The sequence below is a fragment of the Lotus japonicus genome, chromosome 6, assembly GCF_012489685.1.
Source record: "Lotus japonicus ecotype B-129 chromosome 6, LjGifu_v1.2".
NCBI classification, from domain to species: domain Eukaryota; kingdom Viridiplantae; phylum Streptophyta; class Magnoliopsida; order Fabales; family Fabaceae; genus Lotus; species Lotus japonicus.
In genome coordinates, this window is record NC_080046.1 from 52,369,009 (window position 1) to 52,390,486 (window position 21,478).

Consider the following 21,478-nt stretch of genomic DNA (forward strand, 5'->3'; position numbering starts at 1 on the left):
GCTTCAAGTCATTCCAAGCATCCTCATTCAATTCTTTGATTTTGAGCATGGCCTTTTCCCACCATGGCACAGTACATGCCCTTGCAGCATTCCACAGTGCTCCTTTCATTTCATCCCCCGGGTATTTCTTCCTGAAGTTTGCATACAGATGTTTAACACAGAATCTGTGATCAACATTCTCATCCATGGCTGCCAGTGTAGGAACAAGTCCCTTAAAAAACAATCAATCCAGAAACAGTAAGGCTTAACAGTAACAATAAAAGTAGCCATAAAAGTAGGATTAATAAAATGCAAATATGGTAAAATAAGCACCTTTTGTTGATCAGAGATGAAGCACCATCTCTTGTTCTGAATACTGTTTAAGTCAAACAGTAACAAATCCAGAAACCAGTCCCAAGAGTCTTTTGTCTCTGCCTCCACAACTGCATAAGCTATAGGATACATTTGATTGTTACCATCCTTTCCAACTGCAGTTAAGAGTTGCCCACCATAAACACCTTTGAGAAAACACCCATCTAAACCAATTAGAGGTCTACATGTGGTGGCAAAAGCTCTTTTACATGCAGCTAGACATACATATGAAGGGGAACACATTTCTTAGCAACAAATGAATGCCTTGCTTGTCTGTTTTTATTACTCAAGTAACATGTGTGCTCATCCTTTAGTGTGACAATTTGCCAATAGCTATTCTGTTCATACTTGGAAGCCCTCAAATAAAATGGACACCCTTCCTGACACTTGATTACAATCCTCTTAGGTTCATTTTTTTTAAACACAATATCCTTCTTATTTTGCAGGGCATAGTCTCTCACAGCATCTCTAAACAAATTTGGATCAGTAAATACATGGCCAACCTCAAATTTGATCACAGAACTTTCACCTCCCACCTTGAATTTTGGAAATTTTCTCCTCCTTAGCTTCTTACAGTCCTCATCACTGTCATATGGACTTTCTAGGTCTTCAGAACTCTCATTCTCATTCTCATCTTCAAAAAAAGAAACAACTTTGCTTGGGCAAACAACATGAGGAGCTTTGTAATTCACAGGAAGAACTTGACTCCAGTCATAGCCTTCTTCTTAATCACTGTCATCAAGGCTAACTTCACTGTCATCCTCATCATATGAATTACCAATGTAATCTTCATCTTCACTTGATGGCACAGGATCAACATCAACTGGTACAAGTTCAACATCAACTGGCACAGGTTCAACTTCAGGTTGAGCTGGCACAGTTTCAGCTTCAACTACCACAGGTTCACCATCATCTTGCACATGTTCAGCTTCAGCTTCACTTTGAGGTTCAGGTTCAGGTGGGAGATGAGATATTGGTTGAGCATCACATTCAGGCTCAAGATAACTAGGTTGAGCAACAGAGCAAGAAACTATCTCTACCTCATCATACACCACATCATCATCAATTACCAGGTTATCTAAAGATCCAGGAACATCAGTGAGTTTCTCAATGTAGAAATTCACAATATCACTCCCACTGTGCTCATTCAAGAACCTCAACACATCTGCATCATCAACAAAGGGTCTCAAACCATTTTGAAGACCAAACCCAGGTTGAAGGTACCAGACTTTAAATGAGCTATAACCTAGACCCTTTGCAATACAGTTCAACCCAATTGAGTTTAGGGTATCAATATCACATGTTTCGAGCTTCTCACATTCCCCATCAATATATTCAGACCTAGGGTGAGTCACAAACTTCCCTCCATGAAATATATTCACAGGTAAGTACCTAGAAGCCAACAACCACAGTAAAGACCTTCAATAAATTAACACCACCAACATATTCTATGTAGGAAACGACAGAGAAAAGGCCATAAAGGTACCTCGGAGGAGTGACCGAGTGGACCACAACAGGAGCTACAGGGACCGTTTGCCTTGGATTCCCTTCGACAGAAGATCCTCGCCGTCCACGACCTCTCCCTCTCCATGCCACACGCACCATCTTTGGCTGAGCACCGTTGGATTCGAAGCTTGAAGAAAAACAGAAACTTCAGGGGTTGAAGCCGCACCAACCTCTCGATCTCTCTTCTGTTGCTTGCTAAGTTAGGAATTGAGGTGAAATTAGGGTAAAATTTGGGGGAATTGGGTTTGTGTATTGAGTGGGAAATTCTTGGGTCAAAAATTTAATGTTAAACTAAAAAAGAAAATCCACGTCAATTAATGAAAGGGCCTCAGTTTGGTCAACTAACGGAGCTTAACAGAAGGGGTTGGATCGCACGTTTTTGAAACGTTGGGGTGCCTGACCGCTACGTTTAAACACGGGGGGCCCCGATCGCTCATTTCTGAAACATCATGAGCCCAAAGTGGAATTAAGCCTTGTTTTAATTATTTGGTTCAATTGTTTAGAAAGGTGATTGGCAATTTGGCACGAGGCAGTTACGAAGCTACGTGTAAAAGATGACGAAGATAACATCACGTTGTTTTTCAAGTATGTAGCTTTCTGTGTCGTGTTCTTAATTTTAGCACATAATATCAGTTCAATTGCCTGGAACATGTGGCAATGATTAGTGCTGGTATTTATCAGCTTTGTTATGTTTCTTTTTGTTTGTTTCAAGGAGCTTTTAGATCCTTTGTTTCACTGTACTATATATAATTCTTCTTTGACAACTTGCTTTCCTTGCACAAGATTGAAAAGGAAGATGCATGTCTCTGAAAGTCCAAATTAGCCATCTAATTCCACTGACCTTATTACTTTTCTTAAAATCTTTCACTTTGAAATCATAGTTGAACACAGATACAACTTTGATAACTAAGAGAGCAAAAATGACCCAAATATAGCCACAGGTCTGGAAAAGAAAAACCTACAACAGACAGAAAAAAAAAAAAACAGCAACTAGATAACACAGGAAACACGACTTTGATCAGCACAAAGGAACACAGAAAATGCAGCAAAGAAGACATAAAACTGTTCTGTTAGGATAGATAGAAAAGAAGCTTGAAGACCTGCTTTCAAAACATCTTCATAGGTATTAAGAAAGAGCTCCCAAAGCAGAGAGGGGATCGTGTAAAACACTGGTGTGTGTGTTTATTTCTTCCGCCTTAATGTTTTTAATCGCAAGTAGAAGCCACATCACATGTAAATTGTGGAGAAGAGAATATAAATCAAAAGGAATAAAGATAATCAACTTAATGAAGAATGAACTAAACCATGTAACCTTGGTCACATTTTGTTAATCTTGCTCAGTTAGTATCTAACATCTCTCATCTTGCTCCCAGTGGCCTTTATAGGGCTATTGACGCATATACGGAGGTAACTGTTCTTGGAAGGAGAATTCCTTGACTCAGATTAGCACACTTCAGTTTAAATTCAGCATACTATTTTCTACATTGTTATGTTTTACTATATTAAAATTCTATGCTCAATATCCAGTATTCACCACTAGCTTATGATATTGGCCCTTTTAGAAAGTCGTATGTGGAGGTAAATAATTCATTCCTTCTGTTTTACTTTGCATCAAAACATTACAAGAGCACCCTGGGATCAGGAAAGGTAAAAAAAAGAGGATATGAGATTTGATGATTGAAGAAAGCTATTAGTTGATGTCGCTTTTCATGCAGTGAAAAAATGAGAGGCTATCGTTATGGGTCGTTTTTCAGGTACTATATTCTTAGCACTTGGGGACTGCTGCATGATCAGGTGATACCACTCCTGACATACCTAAAGGAATCAAAGATTTTAGCAATGGATCCAATGGTAACTCAAGGTCAGAGACATCTAACCCAAATGATGACTTGGATGCAGTGGCCAGAGCTGAGGAGCTGAAGGCATTGAGAAAGAAACTTGCATCATTGAGGCCGAGCAATGGAGTTGGAAGCAGTGAGAACGATGGAGATAGCAAACCCAGCATAAACAAGGATGTGATTGGCAAGATGAAAGGGTTTCTCAAGTCAAAAAAATCCTTCATAAAGCTATGTTATATTCAAGGGGGATATGGGGAAAATCATCAGAGTATTGATTCTGCTAACTCAGAAGAAGCCAAATCTACCCCATCCAGTAATTGGAGGCATTCAACTTCCTTAAAGTAGTTGGTCCATTTTCGTTTCTTATATGCTCTTTCTTTTCTTTTTGTTAGTTTCCTACGGTTAGATCTCTTCATCTTGAGGCCTTGATTGGAGGTGTTTAACATATAGCTTTATTTAAATTAGTCAACTTATATTTATACATTAAATTTTTATGCAGTGAAACTGTTATTAGACTCTTTATTAATTTGTTTGCCTACATAAAACTCTCTTAACGATTTGACATATTATGATATTATGATTGAATGACTACATCTTAGAAAGTACAATAGGATTCAATAAAACTTGGTTAATATTTTTGGCTGTTTCATTGTGTGCAGGCTAAGTGCTCTCACAAATCAATATTCCTTTCTTGAACTTATCCAAATGCCTCAAACTTCGACCCAACTGATATAATGATGATGGAAAAATGTCTGGTTGAAGATGATTGATAATTTTGATAAAAGATTAGTTGGATTAATCATGTCACAAAATAATAACAAATTCATTTCCTTTTAAATAGTTATAAATTTTGGATGCATTTAACCTCGATTTAACTTTTTTTAATATTTCTAGGAGATTATATCACAAAACCATTTATTCCCCGCGCATCGCGCGGGTTTGAGTCTAGTTTTCATTATTCTGGCTCGATTTAGCTACAATAGTGATTGTTATCCTTCGTCTTCATTAATTTATAAGTCACTTTTACTTAATTCTCTAAGATTAAAAAAATAATTAATTATAATAAATTTATAAAAAGATTTATTAGTTTTCCTTAAGGTAATGAGTTTAACCAATATTAACGTCACGTCTTTTTTAAAGTCTTTACCTCACTAATACTTAATTAATGTGGGGTTGTCTAAATGACCAATGATAAAGTTTGAGTTAAATAACCCATCATCCAATCACATTGGAGATAAATGAGTTGGAAATAAATTAATAAATAAAATATAGAAATTCCAACTCACTTATCTTCAATGTGATTGGATGATGGGTTATTTAACCCAAACTTTATCATGGGTCATTTAGACAACCCCATTAATGTGGAGTTCTAAACTTTCAAAAATGTGGAGTTCTAAATCACACACTTAAAGATCTTAATTCTCAACATTGAGTTTGATGGGAAGCTAAGTGGCAGAACTAAGTTCAATGCGTGGTGTGGTAGAGGAGATGGCCCTTGAACTAGAGGAGGTAGTAGATATAGTGAACAAGTGGAGGCAATTTGGATTGAAGAAAGGGTTGTTAGGCAACAAGGTCTTTTAATACGAGAGATAGAGGAGATTGGCTTTCTATTATTTAGCTAATCATTTCAAAATGTTGAGTAATGTGGTGATTGATAGTAAGTGGAAAGTAATTATTATTAGTGGAATATGTGACCCTACCGTTTGTGCATATTTCTGATATGATCTGGGGTTGTTGATTTGTGGGATAATGAGCAGTGAAATTTCGCCCAGTTTTATACTGCTGTTTATTTACAAATTCTAGATGAATTTCAAAATATCATGATACTCGATGCAGCGAAAGGAAGATGCTTTGCGGTGGAAATGAACACAAAATGGCATATATAGTACGTCATCATCTTATGATTGGTTGACTAATGATGGGAATCATGGTCACATAACATGCAAAATGATTTTATGAGGCGTGGGAGCCTAATAAGGTTTACTTTTTCCTATGGACTATGGTTAATCTGGAAGAATGCTCTTCCAATTATCTCTTGGAACACTCCAGTTGATACAAAGAAATTAAAAGATGGATTAGAGTTGGTTTTTTATAATTCCCTTTTATATTTGCACTCTATTTTCCAAGTTATTACAAATTTCTTTAATTTCATCACCCGCACGTCCTCCCTCATTGACAACATCTAAGATGATCTGAGCCCGTGACGGATCCAGAAAACTTCATATGTGGGGGCAAAATATATATAACAATGATGAAGATTAAAATATTAAATTATATGGTGTTTTTAAGTGGTTACGTGATTATTAAATAACTTCTGGTATTCACAATTATATGTAATGATTATGCTTTCTTCAGTAAAATTAGCATAATAATATTCCTAAAAAAATATAAATGCATTCATAACAAAAAAAAATTCAAAGGAATATATGGTCTTCATAGTGTCTTAGATAAAAAAGAGTGAGTGACGAAGAAAAGCCTTAAGAAGTAAAAGTTAAAAAAAAAATAGAAGAAAAGCCTTAAGAAGTGAGTGACGAAGAAAAACTACTGAATGAAGAAGTAAGAACAAAATAATTCAAAGAAGAGGAGGTGAGGTTTTGGGGGCTATGCAGTTCATACGGTTGAAAGAAAAAGTAAAGGAAAGAAGTGTGGGATATACCCAGTGGATATTTGGAGAAAAAAAAATCAGAATAATTGATAAATTTTAACAAAGGCACAAGGCCATGGGGGCACTTAACAAATCTGTGGGGGCATTTAATCTCACTTAATATTATAATAGTGTAGTATATCATTGTAAAACATTGAAAATTTGAAATTCACGTGGGGGCACTTGACCCCTTAGCTCCTAAGCTGCATCCGTCCCTGATCTGAGCTGGTCATCATGTTGAGCTGGTCAACTTTTTTCCTGCGTTTGCTGGAAGGGGTGCTTGGAGGTATGAAATTGAGGATCTTAACTCATCGGTGTCATTGAGGTCAGTGACCTCGACGGTGGAAGAGGGAACATCGCCCCTTTTTCTTCGTCGGCGAGGGAGGGGTGGTGTCTCTTTTTTCATAATCATCGGAGAAGGGTTTTGGATTTTGGTGATTGATGATTCAGGGTAAGTGCTGCTCACTCTCTCATTTTGCTTCGATTGCTTATGATGCAAGTCTCTTAAATGCATTGTCACTAGTAGCAAATATCCCTAAAATTAGCCAATTAGGAATGAGAGTTGGATTGGGCAAATGATTTTTTTTCTCCTCTTAAGAGATAAACAACTGGCAGATATCAGACTAATCTTTTCAAGACTAAGAGATTACATTAAGTTGACAGGTCTCTCCTAATTAATCATTCTTTATACACACCGCCCAAATATCAAACCATTGACTAAATATTTGAGAAGTTTAACTATCTACCAAGTGTGATCTACTCTATTAATTGACAAATAAAAATTTGAGTACAAGGAAAACTATATCGCAACTTGAATTAAAAAATACATGTAAATAGGAAATTTTGGTATTAGAATTTGGTGCTGTTGGTAGAAGTTCATGCTTCCAGGATATTTTTTTTTTGTAATATGGAGGGGCATGACCCCGAAGTGAAAACAACGCTAGACTACATGAGCGCGAAGCGAGGCCAAAGCCTCATCAACGTTCTGGTACAAAATATGACGGCATTCCGCTATCGAAAACTGCAACATCTGAGTCTCAAACCCAAATACATGGGCTGATTTAGATAGAATATCCGCCACAGTTGGCTTCACGGAGAACCAGGTTGAACCGAACCTCCACATTCTGCGGGATCACACGGCGAATAGCACCCACCATGTCCAAGAAAGGACTAACCAACGACGTCGAAGTTGTAATAGCCGCCACAGCTTTCGCCGAATCTCTCTCTATCACTAGCTTAGTGAATGATTCCCGGCACACAACCTCCAGCGCAGGACGAATGCCCCATAGCTCAGCTAAAAGGGGGTTAGAGGTGCCAAGGCGCCTACAAAACCCCTGCAACCAGTGGCCAAAGCTGTCCCTAAGAACACCGCCACACGTCGCCTCACCGGTGCCCCAAACCGAGTCATCAACATTATACTTGACCCATCCAAACGCGGGAAACAGTCAGCAGGGACTTGAACTGCTTCATCTGTTACAACCATGGCACTGTCGTGAATACTCGAGTTCACTCACCAATGGACCTGATCAATGTCCACCGAGAGTGATTGAAGATCACGTCGTTACGCATTCGCCAAAGGCACCAAATACTAACTGCAAAACGCTGCACCCATAGCTCCTTATCTCGTGCTGCAGGTCCTCCCTGCATGTTCCAGAAAATCCAGTCGCGCAGATTCATGGAGAAGAACTGGTGGGTATCTGCACCCAACAACGCAAGGTGCCAAACATAACTCACAAAGGAACAATCACGAAGGGCATGTAGGACCGATTACACTCAGAACCACAGATGGGACAAAGGTCATCATCTTCAAGTTGGTTGAATCTTGAAACTATTTATTCCGTAAGTCAAATTAAATTTTTTTTAGGATCAAATTAAATATCAAGTAAAGACTCAAGTCGATAAAACCAAGAATTCAAATTATAATATGTCAGAAAATGTCTCAAGTTTGTTTTGATCGGTTCAATATACTCTCTAATCTTTCCCTGTATTGAAAAAACTGGACGGTAAACATTACTAACTTGGTTTTAAGCACAAATAATTAACGCTTTGGTGGCATCTACTTCAAAGTGGAGGATGACATTACCTTCATTTTTGGTTCTGATGGTTCTAGTGTGCTTATGGCGCATTTGTCTATAGCCTTATAGTAACAGCTAAAATCACCCACTTCATGAAACTCTACTTCTAACACTTGTTGCAGCCATAATTGAAATTAGGAGTTCAATAACCGTAATTGAAGCTATATCCACACCTGCAACAAAAAATAGTCGAAAATTCAAGCATCTATACATTGTTATTGCAAATACAACTGAATTAATATTGACAAATATAATGCAACAAGAAATGAAAGCGTGATGGACCTGCATCTAATGAAGCTGCAGCCACTTATTTTGGCAACATAGTATTTGCAATGGGGGCACCTCTTCCACCTCTTATCTTTAGCAAGCTTCATCAGCATCATATCTTCCTTCCCCCTCTCATCCTTACCCAGCTTCTGAAACTCATCGCACGTGACCTCCGCGTGCCATGGTACCTTGCACTGCGCGCAGAACAACCTCCTGCAATTGGGGCACTCCGATTCCCTGACCTTCTCCTTCCCGTCATTCACCAACAGAGCAGAGCAGTCCGGGAAGGGGCAATAGAATTTCTCCGACGCCGCGATCATCGCCTCGCACGACGCCATCAGCCACCGGTCCAGCACCTCCACCGGGAGAATGGAACGGCAATTCTCCGCCTCTAATTGGCCTGAGCATCCCGGAACGGGGCACTGGTAGAAGGCTCATGGGCTTATAGATATTGGGCTAAAATATAGTTTCATACCATATCTCTTTTATTATTATTGTTTTATGATTCCAGCCTTTTATTATATTTCATGTTCTAGAGTATTCTATTACTTAGGATGGTGCCACGTGTAAGGTCACTTTTCATTCCTTAAGTAAGTTAGTTACTATAAATTGTATTGCTTCCATTATGAAAGGTTAACAAGAAAATTGACAAACTTTTATTTTATCTTCTTTTCTTAGTTTTCTTTTGGTTTTCTTCCTTTGATTTTGCTTGGTAGAGTTTCTCTCTACCAATTTGGTGCTTTCATCATTCTGTACTCATGCATCTACCAACAAATCTGTATCAGCAAGCTCTGCTTCACTCGGATTTGATACATGATCCAACCATGATTTCACTGTGGCTTTCTAACATGAACAACAAGTTTTATGGGCACACTACTACTGATTCTGGGTTCAATGATACAGTTATAAATTACCCACATATTCCGCCTCAACCCCCACCACCCACACACCCATCACCATCTTCCACCTACTACCCACCACATCAACCCTCTTTTGCATACGCACAACATGCATCCCACCAATACCAACAAATTACTCATACACATCACCCACACCCAGATATGTCTTTCTACCATTCAAAACACCCAGCTTATTACTCACCGCCACAACTCCCACCAACCCCATATTATTACCCAAACCATAACCCACATATTTCACGAGTTCAGACGCACAAGACCAAGGATAGCTCAGAACTTCCCTCATTCGATGGAGCAAACCCAAGTTCTTGGCTATTGGAGGTTGGATTATACTTCCTTCAGAATCCCTACCCATGGGAAACCCGTTTCCAGCTGCTTGCTCAGTGCATGAGAGGACAAGCTTTAACATGGTTTGAGATAGTGCATGATCAGATTGACTCATGGGAGAAATTTAGGGATGATTTCAAGTGGCAATTTATAACAAACAGTGTTGTCTTCAACAGTAGAAACAACCGATCAAAGAAATCTGCTGCAAAGCCATTTACGAATTTGTTCCACTATGCAAACTCGGTTCCAACTTCAAGCAGAGCTGAAAAATCTCACAACTCTGGGTTTCAAACCACATCAGAGGTTGCATTTTCCACCACATCTGACCAAGCTATTCCTCAGCGTGTTGCTTTGTGCAGTGGGACTCTACAGACACCTGATTCTCTCTCCGAACCTGTGGACATTTCCCAAGATGATCCTCAAATTAAATCTGCACTCGTTACATCCCTAGATTTGGTTATGGAGAAGTCTAAGGTTATCTCTGCTCCAAACTTTACCCAGGTTCTTTCCATCCCGTCCCAGCTTAGGTCTGATACTATTTTCCCTATATTAGACACTGTTTCACAAACTGCACCCCAACTGCTTGATCAAATGCATGAGAAAGAATCTGAAAAGAAAAATGTTGTTGCTAATTCCGAAAATCATGTGATGACTGAGTTACGTGAAATGGATAACAAACTATTTGATCCTGGTATTTTCAATGCTACTTTCACTCTACCCGATGATGACCTCTCTCAGTGCGTTCTTGGAAATTCACAAGTGGTTAAATCTCGACGCGGCAAGGATCTCTTGCTCCAAAAGGAGGTGGAAGCACTCTCTACAGCTAGATCAGAGGACGAAAACAATGATGACTCTAGCCAGATTTCAATGTTGATAAATTCGTTCCCTGACTCTCGAGTTCAATCTGAACACTTTCTCGTCCAGGACAAAAATTCCTACTATGTGGTTCTGGCAGTGACTAAACATCAAGAAAAATCTATGAAGTCTTCTAATCAGATGATTGATAAGGGCCTTGAAATTGCATCCTTAGTGGATTCTCACCTGGATTCATCTGCGCAGTTGGTTCATTTTGGGTATGAGGATATACCAATGGATAAGACTAAGGGTAGGTCCTAAAAGGTTTCTGACCAGGTGATATCTAATTCAATTCCTAATACACACAACCTGTTTGAGAAAATGCCAAAAAGAGGGAATGCACAGACACACATTGATCACAACATAGCAGACCTGCTTATGGAATTACCCTTTACTAGTTTTCTTTGGTGGCAATTTCCTCACTTTATGCAATTAGACCCTCACTGTGAAGCTCTAATATCTGGATTACTTGAGCTATCCATACTACAGTTTGATCCTGGAATTCTTGTTGCAAGGTTTATTTTCTCACTGCCTATGCCTCAAATACTTGGTTTAATTCAGAAATTGTTTGATCCGGAGATTACTTTGATAACATGTGGTTCTATCTCTAATTGGCTTGATTATCCTACGTTGTACTTGACCCTGCACATGGGAGACTTTGCATGCTCCCGTTCACACACACTTGAGTTCATGGAGCTTAAGTTTGGTCTGTCTGATGCTGATTCTTCTGTCCAACATGGACTATCTAACTCTACATTTGATCCTGGTATATTGAATGCTCCTTATTTTCAAGCCTGTGACCACTATGCAATGCTTCATTATTTGCCAACCCCAATTCAAAGGCTTTCTCTACTAGCCAAGAGTGAATCTAATGGTATAGTCCCTAAATTGAACTCTGAAGCAAAAGCTGAGCAGGAAACAACTCAGAAGGCTGATTTTGTTGTGGAACCTATGTTGGTCGAAGAACTTTCTACTAGCTATGAGATACTTTCAACAAAGGTTTCTCTCTTACCTTGTGCACAAAGCTCAATTGAGGAATTATACAATACTGGTATTCTTGTTCATGGGTTGTTTGCATCATTGCTGATAGCTCCTAAGTTCACAGAATTCATCCCAACATTGGAATTGATTCTGGAAGTGTTTGATCCTGATGTCTCAATGTTTGAGAAGTATCCTAAAATTGATTTTCATTTTAACTCACTATTCACGCATCTGCACCTGGATGAAGCTATACAATTGTTGTTGGCCTATGGTGACTTCTTTAAACATGATATGGGAGATTTATCAAGTTACCTGAGACAAGATCAATTGGTTTATGAAATTCAGCATGCACCTTGTATTACCCAATACCTTCACTGGTATATGAGGCAAGCATATTCTGACCCTATGTTATATGTTTTTGTTGCTGGTGGGGACATAGTGCTCTGGCATAGCACAATATTAAAGGAGTTAAGTGCGATAGCAGTGGAGACTAGAAAGATACAACAATTGGCATCCTTCATTGATTTGTATGGTCCAATTCTGCTGCCATTTGATCCAGGGATATTAGCTACATTAGATAGAACTGACAGTATTTTTTTTCTGCTCTTTGTTTCACACAAAGTGCTACTCTCAGCAATGTCATCTCAACTCTTTTGCTACTGATCGTGCACACTTCTACAAGACTCGTGGATTACCTTTGACTATCCGAGATTTCCCCCACAAACATGACCCACCTGATCTTCTCCCTTGCCAATCACAGTTGGGTCACAACTTCTCTTCACATGAAGCATTGATTGAGCGATGGACCGCACTTGGGCTTTCCTTTTTGCATCAGCTCCTTGCAAATGGCCTGCACTATAAACTTGCTTCAACACACTTATGCAAGTTCCGCCAGTTGACCTTCATTAGGTGTTTCTATTGCAACAAACAGGAGACTGCAGAACCTTCCTCACTAACATACAGAACATATTGGGGAGACAACTGCTATTCACGTGGCTCACTTATGGAGCACTGGACCTATCTCCTTGGGTTCCTCGTTGACCGTTGGGATGCATCACCTGAACTATCTGTTACTTCTCAATTGAACCATGGCATTGTTTTCCCCTGGGACATGGTTCACCATATTACTTGTGTTGCTCTATCGCTATACCATGCTCCCTTAAGTCCCCCATTCAGCATGCTGGCCATTTCTTTTATATTTAGCCAAGTTGATGGTTCTCTTCTGACATGGATTCTACACATTGCTTGGTTACACTTGTGTTGGATATTGGGTCAGCTCGTTTGGATTCATTTTTTTTTCCAACCCATCCTTGAGGACAAGGATGCTCTTTGAGGGGATGGTAATGGTAGAAGGCTCATGGGCTTATAGATATTGGGCTAAAATATAGTTTCATACCATATCTCTTTTATTATTATTGTTTTATGATTCCAGCCTTTTATTATATTTCATGTTCTAGAGTATTCTATTACTTAGGATGGTGCCACATGTAAGGTCACTTTTCATTCCTTAAGTAAGTTAGTTACTATAAATTGTATTGCTTCCATTATGAAAGGTTAACAAGAAAATTGACAAACTTTTATTTTATCTTCTTTTCTTAGTTTTCTTTTGGTTTTCTTCCTTTGATTTTGCTTGGTAGAGTTTCTCTCTACCAGGCACCTGATGTTGGTCACGTTGTCCTCAACCTTGGTTCCGATGTACGTGGAAACACAGTCGGAGCAATATGCATGGGAGCAACCGGTGATGGTGAAGGAGTCCCTAGTCGTTTTGGTGTCCGTGCAGATTTCGCAGACGAACGGCGCGTCCTTTGAACTCTCTCCTCTTTCGAATTTTCTGCGTTTGGTGGAAGGGGTTTTTGGAGGTATGAAACTGAGGACCTTAACGTCGTCGTCGTCGTCGGAGTCACAGAGATCGATGACCTCGGCGGTGGAAGGGGGAACGACGCCTCTTTTTCTTGGTTGGCGAGGGAAGGGTGGTGATGGTGTCTCTGTTTTTAGACTCATCGGGGAAGGGTTTTGGATTTTGGTGATCGAGGATTCAGGGTAACTGAGTAAGTGCTGCTCACACTGCCACTTTACTTTGATGGCTTATGATGCAAGTCTCTTAAAAAAAAAAAACTAGAAGCAATCCCTAAATAGCCAATTAGGGTTTTATCAAGATATCGACGCAACTATGAGATTAATTCTTTCGAGCCATTACATTAAGTAAAAGAGATCTTCCAACAATCATTCCTCATACAAACAAATCAAATCTTGAGTGATTAAAGAGCTCAACCATCTACCGATCTACTGTGCTGGACTTGGTTAGTAAATGATAATTCCGGTATAAGGGAAAACTATATACCAACTCAAATTAAGATATACATAAATAGAAAATTTTGAAATTAGAAATATATTAAATTAAATTAGGATTATATACGGTAAATTAGATTAGTTTTCATATATTCCTTCTTTTTTTGAAATATATTCCTTCTTATTTAATTAGATTTGGGTGGTGTACATTAGTGTCAATACAGAAAAAAATTATCTTTCCGTTAAATATTTTAACCTTTATAAATAGAATTTGGAGCCTGTTGGTTGAAGTCCATGTTTCCAGGATCATTTTTTTTTTGTTACAAAGGAAAAGGATAAATTTCTTTGAATCTTGAAACTAATTATTCCGTAAGTCAAATTAAATATCAAGTAAAGTATTTTCCAAGTGTAACAAAAACTATCAAGTAAAGACACATGACGGTAAAACCAAAGATTTAAATTAGGATATCTCAAAAAATGACTCAAGTTTGTTATGATCGGTTGAATATACTCTAATCTTTCCTTGCATTTGAAAAACTGGAGGGTATACATTACTGACTTGCCTAGAGGATGATATTACCTTCATTTTTTATGTTCTATCCTTTAACTTCTTTTCATGAGCATAAAACATGGTTGAACTTGATGCCTAATTGTAATTGCTATTAATCATCTTATTCGGTTGTCCTCTCTATAAATATTAACTATATATCTTGATGTAAAAGTAAAAAGCTCCCTCATCGAAATCCATACAAACGACAGAAAAGTAGAGGAAAGACCATTCTCATTATTCTGGCTCAATTTAGCTACAATAGTGCTTGTTATAGTCTATCAATGAAAGTAACCAAATGTAACTACGATCTATTTCGTCTTCATTTTTAAGGCACTTTTACTTAATTCTCTAGGATTAAAAAAGTAATTAATTGTAATAAATTTGTAAAAAGTTTTATTAGTTTTCCTTAAGGCAATGGGTTTAACCAATGTTGACGTCAAGTCTATTTTAAAGTCTTCACCTCACTCATATTTAACCAATGTGAAACTCTAACTCACACTTAAACTCTTAATTCTCAACATTGAGTTTGATTGTAAGCTGCGTGGCAGAACTAAGTTCAATGAGTGGTACCCCTTGTTGACTTTGTATTGGGTGGCACCCCTTGTGCCTTTTAATTGATTAATTGCTTACCCAAAAAAATGAGTGGTGTGGTAGAGGAGGTGGCCCTTGAACTAGAGGAGGTAGTAGATATAATGAACTAGTGGAGGCAATTTGGATTGAAGAAAGGGTTGTTAGGCAACAAGGTCTTTTAATACCAGAGAGGAGAATGGCTTCTATTATTTAGCCAATCATTTACAAATGTTGAGTAATGTGGTGATTGATAGTTACTGGAAAGTAATTATTGTTAGTGGGGACAGATTATTGCTATTAATGTTAGTGGAGATAATTAGTGGTTATTGGAGTGATTTAGTTAGGGATGGCAATTTCCATCCGAAGATGGAGATTCCCGTGGGGACTGCCCCGTTTGTGGCCCTGAACTTGGGGAACTTTTCGCCGTGGGGATGGGGACGGGGATGAAAATGCCTCCGATAAGAATTTGGGGACGGGGATGGGGATCACTCTTCCTGCCCTGTGGGGCCCCCGCCCCGTGTATATAAGTAAAAAAATACAATAACGTACTTCCAAATATTGAATTACCTACGATGAAGACTTCACATTTTGGATGAGTTAAATGGAGTTAAATGCTTGAGAGAATATTTTGAGTTTTATACTTCCCATTTTAAATGAGTTTGATTTAGTACTTTACGTTTTAAATTGTTTATTTAGTAAACTTCACATATTGTGTGATGAATTTCATTTAATATTATTTTAACTTTGTTATATATTTGTATGGAATTTGATGCAGTTGCATTATCAATTGTATTTTTTAAATTTGTTAAATTAACTTATGTATTTTATATATTTAATTTAAAATTTTAATGACATATTGGGGATTCCCGTGGCCCGTGGGGACCTGTGGAGAGATAGGAAACGGAAATGAGGTAAAAATTCACCCCGCCATGGGGAATGGGGACGGGAAAAGAGGAAAGATGTGGGGACGGGGAGCGGGAAGGCTCTCCCCGCCCCCGCCCCGCGCGGGTGCCATCCCTAGATTTAGTGAATAGTTGTGATTCTTTAATAATTGTAAGTCTAACAGTAGTGAAAATAAGAAACATTCAGCCACTAAATACTTTCTTATACTATAATTTTCTGCTAAATTATGTTGCAGATATAGGCAACCATATTCTGAATTTCTTTGAGTGTGGTAGTTTCTATTACCACCTCTAGAATACCAACAACAGATACAACTAGTAGTAAACAAGAGGAGCTTAAATATAAGCTCACAAGTCTGTTCTTTATAAGCTATGTCATATAGAACATAATACAAGATAAGGAAGTATTGTTAGATGATAGCAGAAGATAAGGAAATGATAAGTGAATGCTTCTGCAGAGTCACATCATCAGGTCAGCCCCTGTTCTTGCTACACTTCCTTGCTACTTTGCATCTTCTTCACAACACTCACAAATTATTTGGATAGCAAAGAGGGGAAATTAAGAAAGAAAAATCTCATAATGGATTTGGAACTGAGTGTTTGATGATAATGAGCATATAGATTCTAGCAATGTGTTTCATTTCACAGTCAAACTCTAAATATTTTCTGGAAGTTGCAGAGCACAAAAGCAACTTAGTCACCATCAAATTTATGAGAGGAGAACAAGATTAACAGAAATTCAAAAACAATTAAACCAACAATCGATAACTAAACAGCTAAGTAAGCCGCAACTGAATAGCAATTAATCACATAAATAAGTTCATGATTAAGTTTAATTAGGCTAAACTAAGATGATGTGAGCTGGTCATCATGTTGGCCCTAGATTTTGAGCTTGACAGCATCTAAGTTGGGCGGCTGCACTGTTGGCCCAATTGTATCTCCATATCTGCTCAATTCCTGTCACTGAAAGCTTAGTTTTTTGAGAAAAAATAAAAGAAAAAAAAAACTGAGTTCAGATCAGAATCAGCATGAGAAAAGAGGCATGGATCTGGTTGTATCTTCAAATATCTGAGAACTTTTTACAGTTGTGGTGTAGCATAACTGATATCTGGACTTGCTGTAGATACAGTATTCTCTAATGCTTGTTGAATCTTGTTTTTAGGCAAAAAAACTATTATATATCTGAAAAATGAAAAAGCAAATGATGTTATGGGCTGATAAGATGCTATTGTCATCAACCTTAAAACAAACAAACTCTAGATTGCTTTATTGCTGCTAAAGATAATATTGACATTACATTAGGCACTCAAACTCACCCAAAAAAGGGAATTGTGTTTAAATATTTACAAAGATCAAAACAGGTATAATCTTTACATGATAATAGACAACATAGAGTCAATAGGTGTGATTTAGTAGGAAAGAGTTCAGAATTCGGATAACTTGCATCTGGTTATAGGTTTAACTCTACTTGCATTATACGGCTTCACAAAACTTAGTGTTTTTCGTTCCACGGTGCAAAACCTCATAAACAGAACGTAGGTTTTAGAGTTACCGTGCTTTCAAGTGTCCTTAGTACGTACGCCTACAGGTGTCGCAGTAATGGCTCTTCTTATTTAAGTTAGGAGTTCCACAGTTATAACAGAAGGTATGTCCACACCTGCAATTCAAAATAGAAGAATATTCAAACATCAAACATATATTCATATTGCAAATGTAAATGGAACACTGACAATAATCCACAAATTGTCCATTTCTCTAATAGCAACCAGCAGATAATAATCACATGTAGCAAAACATGCTAGCATCCAATATTCCAATGCTTTAAAGATGCTTCATATTAAGAATGTGAAACAGGTCCCTGGTTCTTAAGCACATAGAAACAAAGCCAACATGCTAGCATCCAATCCAAGATGGAATAACTATGTCATGTATCATATGTATGGTTAGTCAAAATTGGTCTGCGAAATTCAACAAGAAATGAAAGCATGACCTGCATCTCATGTACATGCAGCCTTCAGATTTGGCAACATATAGTTTACAATTGGGGCACCTCCTCCATTTCTTATCCTTAGCAAGCTTTATCAGCATCAAATCTTCCTTCCCCCTATCATCCTTCCCCAGCTTCTGATACTCAACACACGTGACCCCTGCGTGCCACGGCACCTTGCATTGCGCGCAGAACAACCTCCTGCAATCAGGGCACTCCGATTGACTAACCTTCACCCTCCCATCATCAATCAACAATGCAGAACAGTTGGCAAAGGGGCAGTAGAACTTCTCCGACTCAGCAATCATCGCCTCACTCGCCGCCTTCCCCCACCTGTCAAACACCTCCTCCGGGAGAATCGCACGGCAATCCTCCGCCTCCAACAGGCCTGAACATCCTGAAACAGGACACTTAATGTTGATCACATTCTCCTCAACCTTGGACCGCACGTACATTGCCACGCAGTCAGAGCAATAGGCATGCGAGCACCCGGTGATTCCAAAGGACTCCCACGCCGTTTTAGTCTCCGTGCAGATTTCGCAGATAAATGGCGCCGCGTTTGACGACTCTCCTTCTCCGGCGGTGTCACTGCACTCTGCATATCCACACCTGCAACAAAATTACCCAAATTAGAAGCAAAACCAAACCTACATTCACACAATCTGCAAATGTTACAGAAAAAAATCCACCAATTTTCCACAAAACCTGCATCGAATCACTTCACAGTCATCAGATTTAGCAATGTAGAATCTGCAATTGGGGCACTTCTTCATCTCCTTCGCAAGCTTCACCACCAACCCCTTCTCCTCCTGATTCATCTTCTGAAACTCCTCACACGTGACCTCGTTGTGCCACGGCACCTTACACTGCGCGCAGAACAACCTCCGGCAATTAGGACACTCCGATTCCGTAACCTTCTCCACCCCATCATCGATCAACATAGCAGAGCAATCCACAAACGGACAGTAGAATTTCTCCGACGCGGTGATAATCGCCTCGCACAACGCCGTCAGCCACCGGTCAACCACCTCCGGCGGGAGAATCGCGCGGCAATCCTCCGCCTCCAACAACCCCGTACATTCCGGAATGGGGCAAGTGATGTTGATCTGATTCTGTTGAAGCTTGGAGCTCACGTAGGTGAAAACGCACTCGGAGCAAAACGCGTGGTGGGAGCATGTGGTGGTGGTGGCGGTGAAAGACTCCCACGCGGTTTTGGTTTCCGTGCAGATTTCGCAGATGAACGGCGGCGCGTCGTTTGAACTCTCTCCGATGACGTCTTTTTCGGAATTGAGGACCTTAACGTCGTTGTTTTCGCCGTCGTAGTTAGTTTTGGAGTGGTCAGTGACGGTATGGAGGCCGTTACCGGCAGAGGTAGGTGGGAAGGTGTTGGTGCCGGCGGCGGGGGTGACCTTGACGGCGGAAGAGTGAGCAGCGACCCTTTTTCTTGTACGGCGGCGAGTGAGAGGGTGGAAACAAGAATAGGTGAGACCCATTAGAGTAACCAAAACTAAAGTGTATGTTTGGTTTCACGTTTGGCTAGTCGGATCGTAAGGCGGATTCTTGAATTCAAACTTCTTCCTTCTGAAAATGTGGATCCTAGATCTGTGTGAGTTTTCCAAAGAGTAAACACAACAAGTAAAATCAATCATTAATGTGAATTATGAATTGTGAAGTAATGAAATTCAAAACCCCATAGTTGTGAGTAGGGTTTTGAATTTTAGTGATTTATTTCTTTTTTTGTTTTGTTTCTGCTACAAAGTGTGAGTGTGTTATGATGGCTTGTTATGCAAGGAACTTAAATGCATTATCTTTCTACTTTTTGAAAATAAACAAAGTGTCAGTGCATTATTACTAGTAGGTAGTAGCAAATTAGGGAGTTGGGTTGGATAAAGCCTAAAGGAGAGTGTGGACAAATATGGACACATGGAATATAATATCTCAGCCCAGATAAGAAATATATGGTGAATTAGATTAGTTTTTCATATATTCCTTGGAGATATTGATATGTGTTAGGTTTTTTTTTACAAGTACAGCGATATGTGTTAGGTGATTCTTATTAAGGTATTGTTTAGCCCAATTTTTTTTTAGCTTAAAAGCTCATTAAAAGTAAAAGTTGGGCCAAACAAAATTTTAAAGAATATCTTAAAATAAAAATTACTTAATTTTAATAAAAAAAATTGATAAAAGATCTAAAATTAAAAGTTAATCTGAGTAACTTTTATCTAGGCCTGTCCAGATTTTTTTGGGCCGACCGAACCCGTCCGGCCCGCTGCCAAAAAAGGGCCTCGCGGGTGGGCCGGTTCGGGTCGCGGGTTCACGGGTGAAAAAAACCGGTCTCTAATGGTTTGGTTCGGTCGAGTTCGGTTTAATCTCTGAGCCGACCGAACCGACCGAACCAACTCTTTTAAAAAATAAAAAACTTTTCAGCCCAGCCCAATCCCACTAACCCTAACCCTATTGACAAAAAAAAAACCTAACCTTAGCCATATAAATATGCTCTCACTTCTGATTCACTCATCACTCTCTCACTCCAGCCGCCGCCACCTCTCTCACCTCTCTCACTCCAACAGCCACCACCTCACAAGCCTCAACCCTCAGCCGCCACCACCACCTCTCAAGCTTCAACCCTCAACCGCCACCTTCTCTTCCTCTCCAGCCGCCACCACCTCACAAGCTTCAACCCTCAACCGCCGCCACCTCTCAAGCCTCAACCCTAGCCTCCAACGATCGTGTTCCATTAGCCACAATCCGCACCTCCTCCTTTTCTGCGGTGGAGAAAGCGATCTCCGGTGAAGACCTTCGACGTCGACGGTGAAGATTGCTAGAGCGAGGACATGCAGCACCACCACGATGAAGATCTTCATCGATTTCTTATTTCTTCATAAATTGTCTCTGAAGATTGTATATTTTTATGTATTTTTTGAGGTATATATTGTTCATTTGTCATGGAAGTAAAATTTTATGTTTCTGGTGGATGTTATATTCTCTAAATTTCCTGGAACTCCTCCTCTCCTCCTCTCTTTTTTGTGATTTTTTTTTTTGGATCTGCAACCGTGAAAACCGACTGAGGTAACCGACTACCCGACGAAACCGAACCCGACAAATCCGATGCTACTCGGCGGTCGGCGACGGGCTAGATTTTGGTGTAATTTCACCCGTCCAAAACCGGGGTTCGGGCCCAAACCCGCCCGAACCCGTCCGGTGGACACCCCTACTTTTATCTAAAGAGCTACTTATTTTTTTTTAGCATATGCCTCTATTTCAACTGTTCCCTAAACAAATCGATGCTGCTCTTTTCGTCTTCTCTCCCAAATATCTTTTTCTTTCCCTCTCCTCCTTCCTGCTTTCATGATAACTAGTGTTTTTTACCCGCGCGTTGCACCGGAAATATGTCTATTGTATTTGATACATTAATTAAT

At 39.3% G+C, this 21,478-nt stretch overlaps 2 protein-coding genes across 2 annotated transcripts; both read right to left on the reverse strand.

Annotated features, from left to right (window-relative positions):
• Positions 1-7,400: 7,400 nt before the first annotated feature.
• Positions 7,401-13,762, reverse strand: LOC130725539 (uncharacterized). Its single transcript, XM_057576759.1, has 5 exons — positions 13,412-13,762; positions 8,697-9,103; positions 8,565-8,587; positions 7,933-8,036; positions 7,401-7,757 (listed from the first exon to the last, which is right to left on the reverse strand). Exons 1-5 carry the CDS (start codon positions 13,760-13,762, stop codon positions 7,401-7,403), a joined length of 1,242 nt encoding a protein of 413 aa, XP_057432742.1.
• Positions 13,763-16,750: 2,988 nt separating this feature from the next.
• On the reverse strand, positions 16,751-19,805 carry LOC130726481 (uncharacterized). Its single transcript, XM_057577759.1, has 4 exons — positions 18,765-19,805; positions 18,063-18,668; positions 17,625-17,729; positions 16,751-17,254 (listed from the first exon to the last, which is right to left on the reverse strand). The coding sequence occupies exons 1-3, from the start codon at positions 19,550-19,552 to the stop codon at positions 17,642-17,644; spliced, it is 1,482 nt and encodes a 493-aa protein (XP_057433742.1). The 5' UTR covers positions 19,553-19,805; the 3' UTR covers positions 16,751-17,254; positions 17,625-17,641.
• Positions 19,806-21,478: the final 1,673 nt, after the last annotated feature.